The sequence below is a fragment of the Monodelphis domestica genome, chromosome 4, assembly GCF_027887165.1.
Source record: "Monodelphis domestica isolate mMonDom1 chromosome 4, mMonDom1.pri, whole genome shotgun sequence".
Lineage (NCBI taxonomy): Eukaryota > Metazoa > Chordata > Mammalia > Didelphimorphia > Didelphidae > Monodelphis > Monodelphis domestica.
In genome coordinates this window covers 197,807,262-197,826,260 of record NC_077230.1, presented here as the reverse complement: position 1 = coordinate 197,826,260, position 18,999 = coordinate 197,807,262, and the positions used below count along the sequence as shown (strand labels likewise).

Below are 18,999 nucleotides of genomic sequence, written 5' to 3'. Positions count from 1 at the left end.
ATGTGTATGGTTCTTGGATAGGCACAACAGATGAGTTGGGTCCAAAACTTAAAAGAGAAAAGATTCAATTGCACTTAACTTTCACTAATCTCAAACTTTTCTCTGAGATAAAATTCCATCTTTATAAACACCAATATTCTCCCTATAATCTCATTAAATTCAAAAAAAAGTGAGCTAGAAATCTGTAGATTACTAATGATGATTCCAGTGAAAGTAGCATCGTCTGCTTTGTTTCTTTGCCTGGACATCAATCCTGAAATGGATATGTCTACATTTGGTGGCAACATCATGAATTCGAGAGGTTGGATATTCTGAGTCCTTCCCTTCAGTTAGAGATGATGAGCTTCTATACCAGAAAAGATAACTATAACAAAAGGATAAGCAAAAGCCCTGGTCTGGTTTGCCAGAAAACATGGTCCTAGAGAAAAATGTTTAGACATTTCAGATCTGAGGTAAAATGCCTATTCAGTAGTCCTGCCAAATGACTTTTTTTTTAAGCCCTTACTTTCTCTCTTGGAATCAACACTGTATATAGGTTCCAAGGCAGAAGGGGGACATGGGCTAGGCAATGGATGTTAAGTGACTTGCCCAGGGTCACATAGATAGAAAGGAGGCAGTTCTTGCTCTGAAGGAATTCAATCTAATGTGAGAGGTGTCCTTATATACATTCTTGTCATGGACCTAGTAGGACCCTAAATTAAATTCTTAACAATTCTCACTGGCTCCCATAACTGGTTTACTTAAAAAGCAACTTCTAACATCACTAGTGTGAATTTCAAAACTACTCCACCCTTTTCAGATCATTCTTTAGAAGATCAGATTTAGCTATTTCCTGATCAATAACAATAGAGATACTTGGAATAACAGAATCAGGTCTACATTTTCCACCCTACTCAGTGTAACAAGATTAGGAAGGGCTGCAGCAAACTCAAGATTTAATTATTTGAGAATATGGCCTTCAACAGACATGTGCAAAAAAAGGACAGACCTCTGGGCAGTCCTAGGTCAAGCTAGAGCCACCATTGGCACATGTGAGACACAGGAAATGAGGTAGACAACAGCCTCTGGAGTTCTCAAGACTTCCTGTGAGGAGGGCTGGAGTCAGTTCTAGGCTGGTGCTTGGAGTTGGAGGAGCCCTGTGGACTGCTTTCCTTCAGATTGGTCACCTGAGTGATAAGGACTGATCCCTTTTCTCTGCCTTGGCTATCCAAGGCCTTAAAGCCCGCTTTGGCTCAGTCTGAACCAGAGTGCGGTCTGAGTTAAACCTCTTTCCTTCTCTCCCTTTCCCTTCTCTCTCTCTCTCTCTCCCTCTAATACTTTCTTCCTCCTGTTCATAATTAAAACACCATAAAAATTTGGCAGCTGACTTGAGTGTTTCATTTTGGAATTACATAAGTGAATTCCTTGGCGACCTTAAATTAATATATATCATCAGTCTTTTAAAGTGATTTCAATATCACACTAGTTTGAATTTCACAATTTATAAAATTAAGAACTTTTTTTTACTGTTCAAGAAAATCATGAGCTAATGAATGTGCCTTCATACTAAAAAAGCAGTTTTCAGAACCACTAAAAATCCATCTTCTAGCTTTAGTCAAAGTAGACTGTCAAAATTTTTTAAATTAGAGGCTTCTGAAAAACTACCACAAGATGGAGATAAAAATACAGTTTGAGCTAAGAATTATATTGTAGTCATGCAAAGGTTTTTAACAAGTTATTACCATTCTATTTGAATCTGTAGCAATTATTTTAATATGTAGAATTTCTTAAGCAAAATTAAATATAAATTAAATATTTGTGTCATACTTAATTATTTAGAAAATGTTCCAGTCTACAAAGACATGTTTCATTGCTTTGTATTTTCAATCATTGGTCTGATAAACTGATGTCACTACCCCTACAGTTCTTTTGGGAGTCTTTCAATCCTCATCCTTTGATTTATTAGACATCCACTTTCTTAATGGCTTCTCCTAATATAAGTCCATAGGAATTCAAATGAATGACACACAAATATCTTCATTTTAGGGGAACAAATCTGGCTTTGTCCCACTAAGACTATCATTCACTCCACAGAGACTAAAATGTAACTTTCCCTGTTATATTGATTATCATGGACAGAAAAAGAAATTAGATTCTTCCTTATGTCCATTGGATTCGAATACAAAAAACTGAAATTATTATTAACCACACATACAGCCCAACAATTAGCTAAATATCTTTAAATCTGTCTTGCAACTAAATGATTATAAAACTAAAATTTAACAATATCTCTCATCTAGATTTAGGTGGCTCAATGAATAAAGCCAGGTCTGGAGACAAGAAGCTTTAGGTTTGAATATGACCTGGAATACTCCCTAGCTATGTGATCCTGAGCAAGTCACTTAACCTCAATTGTTCAGCTCTTACTATTCTGCTAGCTTGGAACTAATACTTAGTATCAATTCTAAAACAGAAGATAAGAGTTTAAAGAAAAAAAGTCTCAGGATTAGAGAGTTTTAAGTGAATCCAATTCCTAAATCTCAATCTCCATCTCAGCTCAGGAAAATTCTCTGAAGGCATCATTAACAATCACCTACAAAAACCTCATCCTGAGCTCTCTACTTTCACTAAAAAAATCTTTAAAAATATTTCTCGTGGCCATATACCATGAAACTTCCCTACTTTATTTGGCCTGGGGGACGACTGGTATTATTTCCCTAAGCACTAATTTTTTCATCTATAAACTGGCATTAATATTTGATTATTTATCCTCAGAGGGTTATAAGGAGGAAAACACTATAAAAATTGTAAAACATCATAAAATAAACATTAATTGTTGTTCAGTCTTGTCCAATACTTCGTGACTTCATTTAGGATTTTCATGGCAAAGATATTGAATCAGCTTGCCTTTTCCTTCTCTAGCTCATTTTAGAGATGAGGAAACTGAGAGAAACAAGTTAAGTGACTTGCCCAGGCGCACACAACTAGTATCTGCGACCACATTTGAATTTAGAAAGAGAAATCTTACTTACTGCAGGCCTGGCATTCTATCCATTGAACCACCTACTTGCCTAATTTTAAAAAACTACAAAGAATACATTAAAATATGAAAAGTTGGGACCAGATACAAATTTAAGGTTGAAGTGGTTCAAAAAATATATTTTCTATACATTTTATACACTAAATACGTTTTTTGATCATGTAAGACTATCAATAAAAAACTTGAGTTTCCCCAATGCATGTAAATTTATGTAATAATTATACACTGCTACAATCACATAACATATAAAAATGATTTTGAAATTTTAAAAGATGAAATGTTTAAATTGTTTAAATTCTAACCAGTACAAAAATTCTTTTGCTCTAAAGAAAATTTTATTAATATAAGGTTTGTTACATTCATAAAACAAAAAAACTCTAAAATACTGTTCATATTGCTTCAAAATGTTTCAAAAACATTTCAAAATGTTGCATCATTTTGAAAAACATTAAAATTTTATGTAGATGCATTTTACTATATGAAACAAATTGAAATTTTTTAAGATGAAATAGATGAACTTACTGACGGGAAGGGAGAAGGCATGAGGGAAAGAGATTTTGGATCAAAAAATAAATATTAAAAACTTTCCAAATGTAATTAGAAATAAAAAATATCTTAAAAAATGACAGGTGAATGTTTTAAATTTTCATTTGACTTATAGTATTCCTTTTGCTCTTGAAAGGATATAGTTTTAGATCATTAATAAAAATTTTTATTCTCATCTCTATTTGAATCCTTTTGAAATTCATATTGAAATATCTTAATTCATAATATTTTAGTGAGAAAAGTATTGAAAATCCTTTATTATTTCTGAAAATCATGGTTTAACCTTTTGTGATACAGTAATTAAATGGTCTAGTTCTAAAGTTTATTTCATTTTCTGGTTTTTGCTTTTTGCTTTTTTTTTTTAAATCCTTACCTTCTGTCTTGGAATCAATACTGTGTATTGGTTCCAAGGCAGAAGAGTGGTAAGGGCTAGGCAATGGGGGTTAAGTGACTTGCCCAGAGTCACACAGCTGGGAAGTGTCTAAGGCCAGATTTGAACCTAGGATCTCTTGTCTCTAGACCTGGCTCTCAATCCGCTGAGTTACCCAGCTACCCCCACTTTCTGATATTAATAGCTATCACAACTGAATACCTCACAGAGATTCATAGATCAAAATGGAAGAAGTGTCATCATTGGATATTCTAACTGAAAGATGATCCTTTTATTCAATGCCAAATTCCAATTTTCCACTAAACATATCAAGAAAAGCCTATAACCAAGTCTTTTAAGCATATAAATAGTACACTTACAGTTTATACAAGGTAGCATATTTATACCACTGTACCATGACTACACATACTGTCAGTAGATAATGTTTCAAGGAACAATATAGATATACATATGAAAATATATGTCATAATTAAAGATGTTGGAACATATTTCAAATATTGATAATTATACATTTGTTTCACCTTAGCAGTTCTGATTAAAATCACCATATTTCCTAATAACATGGATAACAAAGAGCCTTTGTTAGAAGTACGTGTCACTTTTGCTATTTTTTGGTTGCTTGTGCTTACATTATTATCTTCAATCTGCAGTTTCTTTTCTGAATAACTTTTAAGCCACTAAATCATTTACAAAGAGATAGTTAAAACTAGATAATGTATTAAGGACATTCATTTACCTGTGCACACATAAATTGCTACCTATCACAATATACTAAAATGAGCAAATGACTAAAGATGGCACTATATCCATCCCTTTACGTAGAACTTCCAACCTCTCCCCTCCAGACACCTCATGTAACATAAATATATGAGGGTACAGTGTAAATTAGTAATAATTGGGCAAAGCATAATTTCTTATTTTTATGTTAAAAATTGTAAATAGAAGTTATATTTTCTTCTCACATCCGCACTTATCCTATATCAGTAAAGAAAAATTTACTTATTCAACTGAATTTATCAATTAATTCCTATGAAGATTAAATTTAACTATCCTGATTGTGAAAATGAAATTAACTCTCCCCTGATTGTGAAGATTAAATTGCAACCCCTGCCTACTTTTAGATTTAATCACAAGAAGTGTAAACACCCTACTTAAAAGTTGAGTAGGGAGATCTGCCCATTTTCAGATTTAATCACCAAAGGTATAAACACCCCATTCACACTTGAGTGGGGGAGGTCTGTGACCTATGTGTGCAATAGTGGGTGACAAGTCAGAATTAAAATAACTGTCTGAGTATTCTAAGCAAAGCTTCAACTGTGATTGGTAGATGTAAAATTAGGGAAAGAAACAGGAAGTGATGCAAAAGAAATGTCATTAAAAGGAGCTATCACTTCCTGTGAGAGACAGTTCTTCATTCTTTGGAGTGGAGACTGGAGACTTCTTCTGGAGTTCTAAGTTTGAGGTGGAGGCTGGTGAAGACTGCTGACTGGATCTGAGACCCTGTTCCTGGTGAGACTGTTGGACTGACATGTGGTGATTGAAAGAGCTAACTAACTCCTTTCCTGGATTTTTCTGAAGAGACTTCCCCAGGTCCTCAGCTTTGTCAAGGCCAGCTAAGGACCAACTCTCCTTGCCCGGCTTGAGCCAGGGGCTGGGAGTAAATTACTTAGTGCTTAGGCTAGATATCTTCCCCTATCCTCTCTCAGATTTTCTTACTTCACTCTTTCTATATTTTGTAAATAAATTGTAAATAAATCTCTTTGGAATAAATTAAATTCCTGGCAATCCCATTTTAAATATAATCCAGTCAAACCTTTTATTAAAAATTCCTATTTATCCCTTATATTCCCAGGAAAAGATATTCCACTTCCTATCCTATCTAAAAAGAATAAGAAACACAGAATTTCTCAGTGGCCTAAAAATGTCACTTCTAGCACTTACCTCCTTTGTGTGGACCTAGGTCAAGCTATTCTTCCCATCTTTACTTCTAGTATCAATTCAACTACCTCATGTATTATATCTGGGACTCTTCTGCTGTAGGCCAATTAAGGAGACAATACTGTACTTGACAGATTCCATTTTACATTTGTCTGTTATCTTTCAATTTTTATCCTTAGTAGCACTTGTGATGACCATACTTAATGGTTCAGGCTTCGCTTCAAGCCTTCATGCATGTTTTCACCTCCACTGCTTTCTATTATTTTATGGAACTATACTTTTCAAATTCTGCTACTATCCTTCATAAAAATCTTTTTTTTTTTGGGGGGGGGGGGGGTCAGCTGAATGGCTCAGTGGATTGAGAGTCAGGTCTAGAGACAGGAGGTCCTAGGTTCAAATCTGGCCTCAGACACTTCCTAGCTGTGTGACCCCGGGCAAATCACTTAATCCCCATTGCCTAGCCCTTACCACTCTTCTGCCTTGGAGCCAATACCCGTATTGACTCCAAGACGGAAGATAAGGATTAATATATATATATATATATTGTTTGTTTGTTTTTTAAGAGAAGTGAAGGCTAGGCAATTAGGGTTAAGGGACTTGCCCAAGGTCACACTGATATTTGATTTCAGATCCTCTTAACTCCAAGCCTGGTGTTCTTATCCACAGTGCTATCTAGCTATACCTTAATCCATTATAAAATCTTACAAAGCAGTTTAAAATTATAATCTAATCCTATCCTTGGCTGCCATCTCAGAAAGATTGAGTGTTCAATGGCCAATCTGGCCATTTTTTGTGTTCTGTTTTGTTTTGTTTTGTTTTGTTTTCTTTGGATTTTGTATTCTTTTGAGGGGTGTATGGGATGTTCAGGGAGGGGTAGCACCTTGGTATGGAGGGCTTGTCGTGCCCTTTTAGGGCAGCTCTCCAACCTCTGACCTTCACCTGACACCCAGCTCTCACTTGTGGCTCCTAGTAGCTGCTAGCATGCAGCAGTGGCTACACCCCGGGCAACGGCTTCGACAGGCCGGCTAAACCTTGTGAGGGTAGCCATCAGGTCGTAGACCCCTGGTGAACCAGGGCCTTGCTCACCCAGCATGTGAAGACTGCTTCGGCCAAACAGACGGAAGAAACCAATAAGAAGGTTCAACGGCTGAGAGGGTGACGCAGCAAAGCACTGTGGAGTGCTCAGGGCGTGTTGGAGCACAAAAGACAACACGGCCATCCAATGCAGCTGAGGAAGTCTCCAGGTGTAACGATTTTTCGTGCCACTGGACCCAGGCTTCCAACACCGAGAGAGTGGGACTGTCTCTGTGCATAGACTTTTCCACTTAAATCTCTTTCATGCACAAGTATCTTTGCGCACACATGCACAAAGACAATCGTCATTCTCGGCTCCCGAGAGACTACTACCATTCTTTTGAAGTCCTTGTTGTGGCAAATGTTTTACACAGATTATGCATCTGTATGAAATTTTATCATTACTGTCACTGCCCTTTCTTCCATCTATTTCTCATATTTCAGCCTATCTTATCTAAATAGGCTAGGTTGGAATTGCTTAATTACATGCTAATTTACATGTACATGATTTTTATCATGTTTCTCCTTTCTTCTAATTTATTAAATTTTATACTTGCTAAGGAAGCCTTTACAAGTTAGAGTTAATTTAAGATAATTCTCACATCAGTTAAGAACCATGTCTTGATTTTAATTTTTTTTTAAAAATCAACTTCATTTTTGACATTATTTGATTCTCATCACACAGGGAGCAATTCAGTATCAAGAATTGGCTAGTCTTAGAACTATCCTGGTGCTTTGCCAAGTGTAGGGAAAGTCTGAGAAAGTAAAATCATTGAAAAAAAATTGCTATGGGGAAACATTAAGAGAACAAACATACATAGAACTTCTTTGTCAAATAAAGTAATCATGATATAAGGTAATAGCTTATAGGCAGGCTAGACAGATCTCAACTAAAATAATGCAATGGCTTAGTCTTTTAATTTTTAAAATACTATTTTTTATATTTCTTAGGAATATGAGAATTATCATGATATGTATATAGTCTAAAATAACATTACATATCATCAAACAACAGATGAATTGGGATTTAAATAATACAAAAGAAAAATTGATTTATATCTCTTAAATGTTTCCTATAAACAATCTCCTCTCAATGTTTAATTTCTCAGAGTTTACTTATACTTGTTTAGGGATTAAATTTATGGTTGGACTAAATATAAGAGAATGTGAGTGCAGATTTTAAAAAATTAATACAGCTCAAGTCAAAATGACTTTTAGCACCTTTATTTACAAAAAAGAGGGAAAGAGAGAAAATAGAGAAATGTGAAAGGAGGTAGAGAAAGAAGTCTATCTTATCACCCTAAATGTTGCTTCCATCTCTGGCTCAACCCAGCAAAACTCATTAGCAGGAGGGCTTGGTGTTGAATTAACCAAGAGTTTCACCCATGCAGCCTCCTCCAAGAGGGGAGGCCTCTCCAGGTGTTAATATATCCTGAAGCCAGGAAAGGAGGGTCAGCTTTTTTCGCTCACCCAATTCGTAATCCAAAGGGAGAAGATCCAAGAGCAGTCATACCAGAAGCAGTCCAAGAGTCAGAATCCCAGTCCAAGCTGAAGCTCCTCCAAGGCAAAGTACGAAGGAGAAAAGTGTGGTACCTTCCTCCACTTCACCAGGAGGATTTGCAGTTTTTTAGATTTGCTTAGCATTGCCCAGGGGGCAAGTCAGTTGCTTCTGAAGGCGTAAACCATTTTAGTAAGTAGTTTGTGAACTTCCCCTACTTATAGTTAAATAGAGGTGTCTTGCTTTTGTTGATTAAATTTAAAAGTAGACAAGGGGAGAGTTAATCCCATCTTAACACATATCAAAACATGTAGATTTTTAGTTCATCCAAATCAGCTAGTCAAAGAAGGTACTAAATTGTTCTCTGTACTGATCTGCACTGTTCTAGATAACTTTGAGGCAACTAGATGAACTAAAAATCAAAGTCAGACCCTTAATAAACAATACTTAATAGATTAACTTTTCTTACAATGATACAGCATTGTAGAAAATGCTAGCTTTAGACTCAGAGAGACAGGTATTCAAACCTGACCTCAGACATTTAATAAAGACTTGTCTAAGCAAAGCACTTAACCTCAGTTTCCATATCTTCAAAATGCAAATCGCTATGAGGATCAAATGACAGAATACAAAATAAATCAACTTTCAAACCTTGAAGCACTATGTTAGCTGATAGTATTACTGTTATTATCTTTTATGGTCTTAATGTGATAAACAAAATAGCCAGGTACAAATTATACCTTTTCCTTTCAATTCCAAGGATGGTCCTGGCAATTAGATTAAGTTTCAGAAATAGGTAAGGATTTTGTACAATCTCATTCTATTGAGATTTCACACAAATTTTCTCTTTTTCTTCTTCCCTTTAAAGTGAAGCTAAAAACAGATCACAAAAGATATAAACAATAATTTCACTAGTTTAGATAGTCCCATTAGTAAATTAACAAATTACCACCAAAACTTCTGCACAGATGCATCTTCTGATTAAATAAACAAGTGTTATATGCTGAAAATTCTGATTCTGGATAAACACACTGAACCCATGTATATTCTCTTGATTCTGATAGCCTTCTGATAGCAAATCTCGTACTCTTCTCACTATGCTATGCAGTCTTCTCTAATGTTTTTCTTTTAGAGAATATTTGTTCTTTTAAAGAACAACTATCCATAGTAAACTGTTGGAAGATGGTATAGCAAAGAGGAGAATGAGAAGATCTTATCAAAATTCTGTCCCTGTCATTTACTTAACCTGGGTGAACCTAGGCAAATCACAAACTTCTTAGGCTTTGTCTTCCTCATCTATAAAATGAAGAGTCAAAAGTGGACTGAAAGGTGCCTACGTCTCTTCTCTAAGTCTATGATTAGATTAAGACTAAGACAACACTATTTATGCGCAACCAACACATACAGAAAAAGGATCCACCCTATACAATTTGTAAAGTTTATTATTAGGAAACACGAATACAGGTTAAAAAAGGGCTGTTTCTTGTCTGAAACACATTGAATGATAATTCATGGCAGGACATATGCAGGCAATGATAAAGTATTAAATAGTATCCAAATTAAAAGGCCATAATTCAAACTGTTCAATTACAATCCACATGTCCTGGCAGAAGCACATAGTTTTCCTTCTTCATGAAGTCTATGGCCTTCAGAGAAAAGCATTAAAAAGCCTCACCACAAACTTAGTTATAAAACTTACAGAAAACAATGCCTTTTTTGTGAATAAGCATGCACCTATCACATAAAGCATTGTAACTTTCTATTTACAAACGTTTGAAGTTTTTTAAAACTATGTCACATCCATCATTTAAAGTGCAAGCTACAAATATGCTGTACTCCTAAAGAAAAGAAAGGCATTAAAAAGTCTGATGTAGAGACCAGATCCTGCCAAAAGTGGTTATACAACTAACCAAAAGGAAACTGGCAGAGCATTCCTAGCTCCAATCAGGTTTTAGTGTAACACCTCCAAGGGGATTCTTTTTTTATAACACTACCAACCAAACATATATTCCATTGCTTTAGATACAAGACTTTCATCTTTTCTTGGAGTTTGTCTGTCAGAAACAACCTAAAAGACACAAAGAGAAAGACCCATTATTTCCATAAGAAGTTTCTTCAAAATTAATTGCATGGTAAATAACAAAACTGAAACAATTAAGTGTTTGTAGCTCATTCATCAACAAGTTTGTGATTTGCCTAGCATTAGCAAAGTTAAGTGGCTGAGCCAGAATGTGATAAGATCTTCTAATTTTCCTCTTTCTTATGCTATTTTCCCTAAGGTTTGGGGTTTACTACGGATAGTTGTTCTATAAAAAAAAAAGAAAGTCAAAAGACAGGCCAACAATCACTACCATTTTATTCTCTTTGTTGTTGGTCTTTCATCTGCCACTCAACAAACTAAAATAATACCTAATTCCTCAAGGAAGGAACAAAATGTAGAAATGAAGAAAGGAAAAAGTTTTTTCATTTATCCTTCTTTCATCTGAAAAAAATAGTATTCAAAAATATCAATTTAGTTAAATCATCTCAATGAAGTTAAAGAGCAAAAAAAGACACCAATTTTGTCCCTTTTTTAAAAACATCTAGAAAAATATGCATTTAGAGCTTTGAAAACTCATTAAATACCTGATAGTCACTAGTAGAGGCTTTATAAGCTGTAGCAAGAGGTCTCATGGTAGAAATTCTAGGAGTACTTGAAGGTTGTACGGGTGTGCCTAAAGTTTTGATTGGTGGTGTGAAGGCTGATCCTGGAGAATATACAGTGCTTCTATCAAAGCTTTCCATAACGCTCTAGAGAACAAAAAATGCAAAACTTGACTTAGATCATAAAACCAAAAGGACCTTCTAAGAGCCATCTAGTCTTTTTTTCTGCCTAGTCTATTTCTTCACTATACAGCTAAGAATTTGAGGCCCTTGAAATCACATAAGAGGCAAAACTGGGGTTTGAAGCTAAGTGTCCTGATTTCTAATCCAATGCTCTTACCTACTACTACTTCTTTGGTAGAAATATAAAACCAAACATATCAACATAAAATTTTAAAGTAAATTTTTTCAATGAAATCTTAAAAATGATTATAACATCTTAACTCATCAAATTAACCTTTTAAACGGCAACTGCACTGAAGTAAACAAGGTTTTACTCTAAGGCTGTATGGTAAAAAGCCCAAGAAACAGTGGGTCTAGATTCTATTCAGGTTTTTGCTACTAAATAACTAAGCTACTACGGTAAAAATTACCACTTTTAATAGGTTTTCATTATTACAATTGAAAAAACAAAGAGGTTCCCTTTCCTTAGAATCACGAAGAGATGGAACTTAATCCCATAATTTTGATGATGTCCAGGTATCTTCTTAATTTGTTTAGCATTTACTAATGAAGTGAAGACACAGTAATGCCCTACCTTCAATTAAAATAGAATTTTAAACTTCAATAAACCTGTGATATATCAGAAAACCAAAAATAAGGAACAGAAGCTGCTGAAAGGCAAATTTTAGAAAAAAATCCATAAATTCTGAACATTAGGAAAGATACAGAACTTCACACAACACTCACACATGCTTTTCCCACACAAACCTATGACATTCTCTAATATATTGTAAGTAACTTAGGTTACAGTGCCAACAGCAGCAAGTTAAGGAAAAGAAGCTATGGAGACATTTAATGTAGAAACAAATAGTCCTAAAGACTCTTAATAGGCCCTATAGTATAGGACAGTACTATCATTAATGTTCATAATTCAATGAGTCATTAAGAAAACATTAAATTGAGGCAGCTAGGTAGCTCAGTGATAGAGAGTCAGCTCTGGAGACAGGAGGTCCTGTGTTCAAATCAGACCTCAAACACTTCCTAGCTATGTGACAAGTCACTTAACCCCAATTAACTCACCCTTACCGCTCTTGCCTTGGAACCAGTAATTGCTGATTCTAAGACAGAAAGTATGAATTAAAATTAAAAAACAAAATACATATTTGAACTGTTCGGTATACTCTGCTGAAGGCAGACTACAGAAGCAGTTACATTGATTTTTTAAGTTAGAGTCAAGTTTCATTTGAAAAGAGAATACCTCATTTATCAAAATTCTAACATTACTAAAAAATGTTATTTTATTTTGTTCAACTTTATAAACTCACTATGATCCATTATATAATGAAATGAGAACAACAAAAGCATATGGCCTGTCAAAAGATAAAAGAGCTAGTTAGAAGAAAAAGCAGAGAAATTAAAAGAATCTTAATTCTCAGTTCGGTAGTCTTCTTATAGGATAGGTTATATACCTGCTTTCAATAACTTACTTTATCTATACAAGGCTTTACTCCAATCATGATGGACTCTCCAAAAATCCTCCCATCTTTGCTTAAGGCTTTCCGGGCCTGAAGTTTGGATTGATAACGAATATGCATCCAATTCCCTGTGTTAGACATCTACAGAGATTTCAGTTGCAGAAAATATAAGATGGAGTCAAACAAAGAATACATGAGAGAGGTAAAATTCCACAAGAAAAATAACGAATCAAAATCACTATTATATAGTGCTTTATAGTTTACAAAATACATCTTATGGATTGCCCATGATCACATGGCTTTTTCTTAGTCCAGTGCAGTTTCTACTATACCACATGGTCCTAACAAATAACAATTTTTTAAAATTATGGATAATAATTTTTAAATTGTCCAATTGCAATTGCTGCTAACAACAAAACTATATTTTAAGTAATAGTGTGCAAACAAATGCCTTTTCCTAAATTTCATTTATATGATTATATTTCTGAAGTACCAGTAAGATACCACTTTAATGATATTATATATTTCCATAATTTGTTAAATGGATCATTTTCTACAAATCATATGACACCACAAAAAAACTCAACTAGCCTTACACATTTAAGGGTTCCTGTGAGGAAGCATAGTATACACCAGATCCATACCTAATTCTCCTAAAAGCCCCCTACCTACTTGCCTGCATTATTGCAATAACCATCAACAATAACAGTTTTGACTTCATTTATATAAGGAATTCCTGATGAGGATACTCCTTCAATCAATGCAGAATTGTATCTAAAAGAGTAAATGACTTGGGGCAGCTAGGTGGCTCAGTGGATAGAGCTAAGCTTGAAAACAGGAGGTCTTGGGTTCAGATCTAGCCTCATACACATCCTAGCTATGTGGCACCATCACCCCCCAGGGCAAGTCATATAACACCCATTGCCTACCCCTTACCACTCTTCTGCCAATACATGATATTAAGTATAAAATCAAAAGGTGAGTAAATAACTTGCCCAGGATCACACAACTTGAAAGTATCAAAAGTAGGACTTGAATCTGGGTCTCTCTTAACACCATGGACAGCTCTTCATCCACTGTACCACAGTGCCTCCTAATACCTGAGGTTTATATAGGACTTTAAGGGTTTACAGAAAGCAATTGCCTCTGAGAAGGACATAGAGCAAGTATTATCCCCATTTCAAAGAATGGGAATCTTAGGCACAGAAATTTTAAGTGATATACCCAAAGTCACACAATGCAGGACTCAGGATTCAAATTGAGCTCATAATGCTGTGTTCTCTCAAACTTTTGAGAATCTAAGGAAAACCTTATATTAAAAATATCTTCAAAAACCCAAAGAAATGGGGAAATATGAAAACACAACCCATCTGATTTCTCCTATCCACAACTCATCTTTATTCTGTCCACCTTTTATTACCCATCATTAAAAAAAAATTTTTGCAAAAACTTACCACATGTTTTAATATGTTTCCATACTGTGCAAACTGTAGGAGTATATAAGAAGCAGATGCTTGAGGAAACCTGAAAGAAACAGAAATCATGTTCAACTCAATATTAATAGCACAAATATAATCATGCAATAAAGCATTTATTGAGTCATTACTATGAGCTAAAGAAAAATAAAAAGGCTTTATTCTCAAAGAGCTTACTAAATAATCTGTGTGAAAAACAACTGAAAAAGTTAGAGCTCTAATTGCTAAAATCATCAATCTAAGTAAATTTATAACTCTTCAACTCACAACATTTTGGTAAGAAGAGACAGCAATACAAAAATGTCAAGAGAAGCTCTTGAGAATACCTCCATCCCTCCTTAGAGTGGAACCCCTCCACAAGCCATAATTCTAGCATTTTATTCTCTATTAAAGCCAAACACTCCAGTCCTACTTCTATTTTAAGTGATTCAAAATTCATTCAAATCAATGTGAGTTTTACACCAATCATAGAACTTTTTTTCGTCAAGGTATTTTTCAGAAATATCCAATCTAGGGTATTTCATTTTTATTTATACATGCAATTATCTATCTATCTATCTATCTATCTATCTATCTATCTATATATATATATATATATATACACACACACAAATATATGTATATATGTGTATTACATATACACATAATACATATGCAACTGTACTTAGTAGTAAAACATAAAAGCTGATAACTACGATTTTCAAAATACCATTGTAAGGGGGCAGCTGGGTGGCTCAGTGGAATGAGAGCCAGGCCTAGAGACAGGAGGTCCTAGGTTCAAATCTGGCCTCAGACACTTCCCAGCTGTGTGACCTTGGGCAAATCACTTAACCCCCATTGCCTAGTCTTTACTACTCTTCTGCCTTGGAGCCAATATACAGTTTTGATTAAAAGATGGAAGGTAAGGATTTAAAAACAAAAAATACCATTGTGGTAAACTCATGGCTCACTGATTTCAAATTATCTCAGTGATATACTTAGCAAATAGCTGAAGACCATAAAGTAAACAAAAAGGGCCCTCTACTAGCCCACGTATCAGAGTTCATGAATTAAGACCTCATTCTAAATCGATTTATTCTTAGACACAATTCTTGCAGACTTCCTCATTATTAGGCCCAGCCCACAGCATAATAAAAACAATCAGCAAGGGGAAGGGAGTGGGAGAGACATTCAATTAGTCAATAAACATATATTAAATGCCTACTAAGTGCTGGATATGCAATAGTCACTCTGTTTATAGAAAAAAAAAACCTTTAATTATCATGTAATTCAACATCTTCATTTTACAAATGAGTCAGCTGGGACCCAGAGACTTAAATAATTTGCCTATGATTGTATGACTACTAAGTAGCAAAGGTGAGATCAAATCTGTGGCCTCTTTCTATTTTACCACAATGACAACAGAAAGAAGTAACAATGTGAGAATGATGGAAACATCAAAAAGAATTTTAAATCAGAAATTATTTACAAGACTTAGCATTCTGGGATCAAATATGCATCCATCTCAAGAAACCTTAAGGATAATTTCATTGCAGCACTGAATTCAAATAGTATAAGAATGATCCCCAATTACCCAGAAAAAGTTAAATAATATTAAGTATAATTTGTTAAATCAGGAAATAGATAAAATTATAAATAATTCCACAAAAATAGTTAACATAAAATATTTTGGCACTTAAAAATGTTTAGTCATCTAAAAAAAATTCATTATATAGAACACTTTATTCCAAGACAAATAAAGAAATAAGATACTCCTATAATATGAAATCGCAAATCAAAAATGATTAAGAGATGATAAAATGTTTCCCAAAAATGCTTCAAGCAATCTACGTAATTCATGACACAATAATGTTAAATGACACTGCTTCAGAACAGTAGATTTTTGTTCAGAAAGTGACATTCAGATTTCAATATTTTGACTGACGGTTCATGATTTAAAAAATATATTCAAATATAATCAATCTAATCTCAATTATTACATATATAATACTTGAATTATGAAAATTCCAGAACTTCCTAAAAAATTAAGAGAAATAAATGATTCTGATTATGTGTTATGTTATTCTTTCCAATATCTACTCATTATCAGTCTGGCAACTAATTTTCTCTCACATCTGTAAAACTCCTCCATTTTAACTAGTATGAGGCAACTACAGAAATGTGCCAGGAAGGTGTTACTGTATATATGTCTACATAAATGTTGTAATTTTGATGCCACTTTTATCACTTCAAAACATATGGACTGAAGGGCAACAGTTACTGGAAAGTGGGCAAAATGGCTCTTTGGAGTTGAATCAATCATAGATGATGGGGAAAGTAAATAAGACACAGTAAGAAACCAAACAATAGTCATTTCAAAATTTTAATAAATATTTAGAGGTGAGGAGAAAATTGATACTTTTTCCTCCACTCTAAGATAAGGTTACATATTTCACTAATAAATTATATTAATTGTTGAACCTTTTAAAGACAGGAAAAAAAGGAAGAAGTAGTATAGTTCTTTGCTCCAAAAAAGCTTAAGGCAGAGAGCCAAATGATGAAATTCACTTACCCAAATACAGTTACCCAAGTGTCATCAAGATGATCATCTGAAGTCAGAGACTCTCCTTGAGTATAAAAGGGATCCAACTGAGCAGGAGACAGAGTAGTCTTTCGTGGCTGACCAATATTTGCTGGACTGAACACTCCTGGACATATTATTAAAAGATAATTTATCTTCCAATGTAATTAACTCATTATTTGAAATCTAACAGTGTTTTAAATGAAAAACAGTACATAAAATTATTAAAAATTTACAAAAAGACAGAACACTTTGACCAAAAATAACATAACTTAATAATTAAAACTTTAAAACTATTAGAGAACAAATGGTTAAAGAAAATTTTTATGTTATTTCAGAATACTTTTATTTTTGCTAATATATTCTCCAAGAAGCCTTTCTTAATTACCTCCATTTTTACTACCCTCTAAAAGTCAGAAGTACTAAAGAGTACAAATAGATTTAGGCAGCAATTATTCCTTATCAGAAGATTCTAAAGCTTCTCAGCCATCATTGTACCTATTCCAGTTCAGGGTCAAAGCTCTGTTCTCTGCATGTACTCAAAAGGATGGAAAAACAATGGACAGGGACAACAAAAAATCCACCTGGCTCCCAAATATGAGGGCTGGCTATTATAGATTTAAAACAAATTTGTTTAACTCCTATGCAGTGCTACACACAAGTATTTGAGCAAGAGCTCACTCCTTGAAAGTCAATGAGATATACAAAGAAAAATAAGACACGGTACCTGCTCTAAACAAGATTACAATATAGTGTGATAGAGGAAAGATCCAGAGACTTAATTTAACAGAGACTGGAAGAACTGCAAAGGTTTCCATCCATAGCAGGGGATGGGGAAAGGGGCTTAGAATCCTGAAGAGGAGATTCTAGGAGGGAAACAGTTGGCTCTCTCAGTCTTGAGAAGACAAAGGACCTGGTCTGGTTGGAAACTAGCTCCTGAGCACTGAACTTGATCCCTATTTGAACCCAACTATCATCCCCTCAAAGATCCCCCAAGAGAGGTGGCAGGAAAACTGAAAAGAAGCAAGAAGCAGTTTTCAAGATCTGTCACACCCCTGCGATATCCTGGGTCTGGACATTGCTCAACTGTGATAAGACCAGGGTTCACTCAACCTGAACCTCTGAGAGGAAGGGAAAGGAAACTTAGTTAGGCAGGGACCCCCTTTCATCTCTTCCCACTAGACCCTGAAACCCTGTAGCCATTTTCCTGTTTAATCCTGACTCATTTAATTATTAGAATAAAGACTGTTATCTACTATCCAGACTCTAGTGTGAGTGAAGAACACTGCCTTAGCTGGGGGGAGAGAGGCTGATTTCTCTTTTCTACTAGGGAAGAAGAATATTTCAAATCACAGTTATTAGAAGAAAGGGAAAGGGCAGGTTTAGTGAGGAGACATTTCTGAAGAGGACTGTAGGAGGGAACAAATATATCTCCCCCCCCCCCCCCTCCTTCTGCCTCCCGGAGGAAAACAACATCCACTTCTCATATACCTTGCCTTCAACTGGAGGGGTTTCACTCTCTCTCTCTCTCTCTCTCTCTCTCTCTCTCTCTCTCTCTCTCTCTCTCTCTCTCATTAATACCATCCAATCAACCCCTCCATTACAATAGAAAGGATAATACACGCAAATAAACATAATAAATGCATAAGAAAAATACAAAGTGCTACGAGATCCAGTGAAGTGGAGATCATTTCTAGGTAGGATCAAAGAATTTAGAGGTAGAACAGAATTCAGTCACTTAGTTCTACTCTTACATTTTACAGAAAAGGAAAACAGGTCCAGAAAGCTTAAATGATTTGCCCAAGGTCACACAAGAATAAGTAGCAGACCTAGAATTTGGATCTTGGCTCTTTGATTCTGAATCCAGTACTGGTTCTAGAGCATCAGGGAAGATTCCATAAAAAATATATAATTTAAGTTTGGTTTTGAGGATTAGGTAGGTCAACAGGCAAAAATCACATAGGCAAAATGCACAGGAATGTGAAAGGATTTTCATAAAGATTGTGAAAACTTCCATTTGACTAAAAGGGAATATGAGAGAGGAAAAGAGATAATAATAAATAAGGAGAGAAAGGCGAAATGGAATCAGTGTAGGGCTTTGAATGTCAGGTTAAGGAATAGGACCTATGTTCAAAAGGCAATGTGATTTCATCACTGAATTCCCCTGAGAAAAAAAGAGTGATGATGATGTCAAGAATTTTATGGACTTGTATACAGA

General features: G+C 34.8%; 1 protein-coding gene across 2 annotated transcripts in view; it reads right to left on the bottom strand.

Annotated features, from left to right (window-relative positions):
- Positions 1-9,890: 9,890 nt before the first annotated feature.
- NUP35 (nucleoporin 35) overlaps positions 9,891-18,999 on the bottom strand; it is a 49,907-nt gene continuing 40,798 nt past the window's right edge. For both annotated transcript variants that reach the window (XM_001369094.3, XM_007494480.3), the window contains exons 5-9: positions 16,773-16,908; positions 14,201-14,270; positions 12,759-12,887; positions 11,092-11,256; positions 9,891-10,534 (exon numbers count right to left, since the gene is read on the bottom strand). In XM_001369094.3, the coding sequence (XP_001369131.1) occupies positions 10,457-10,534; positions 11,092-11,256; positions 12,759-12,887; positions 14,201-14,270; positions 16,773-16,908 (578 nt within the window). In that variant the 3' untranslated portion in view covers positions 9,891-10,456. The remainder of the gene's footprint in view (positions 10,535-11,091; positions 11,257-12,758; positions 12,888-14,200; positions 14,271-16,772; positions 16,909-18,999) is intronic.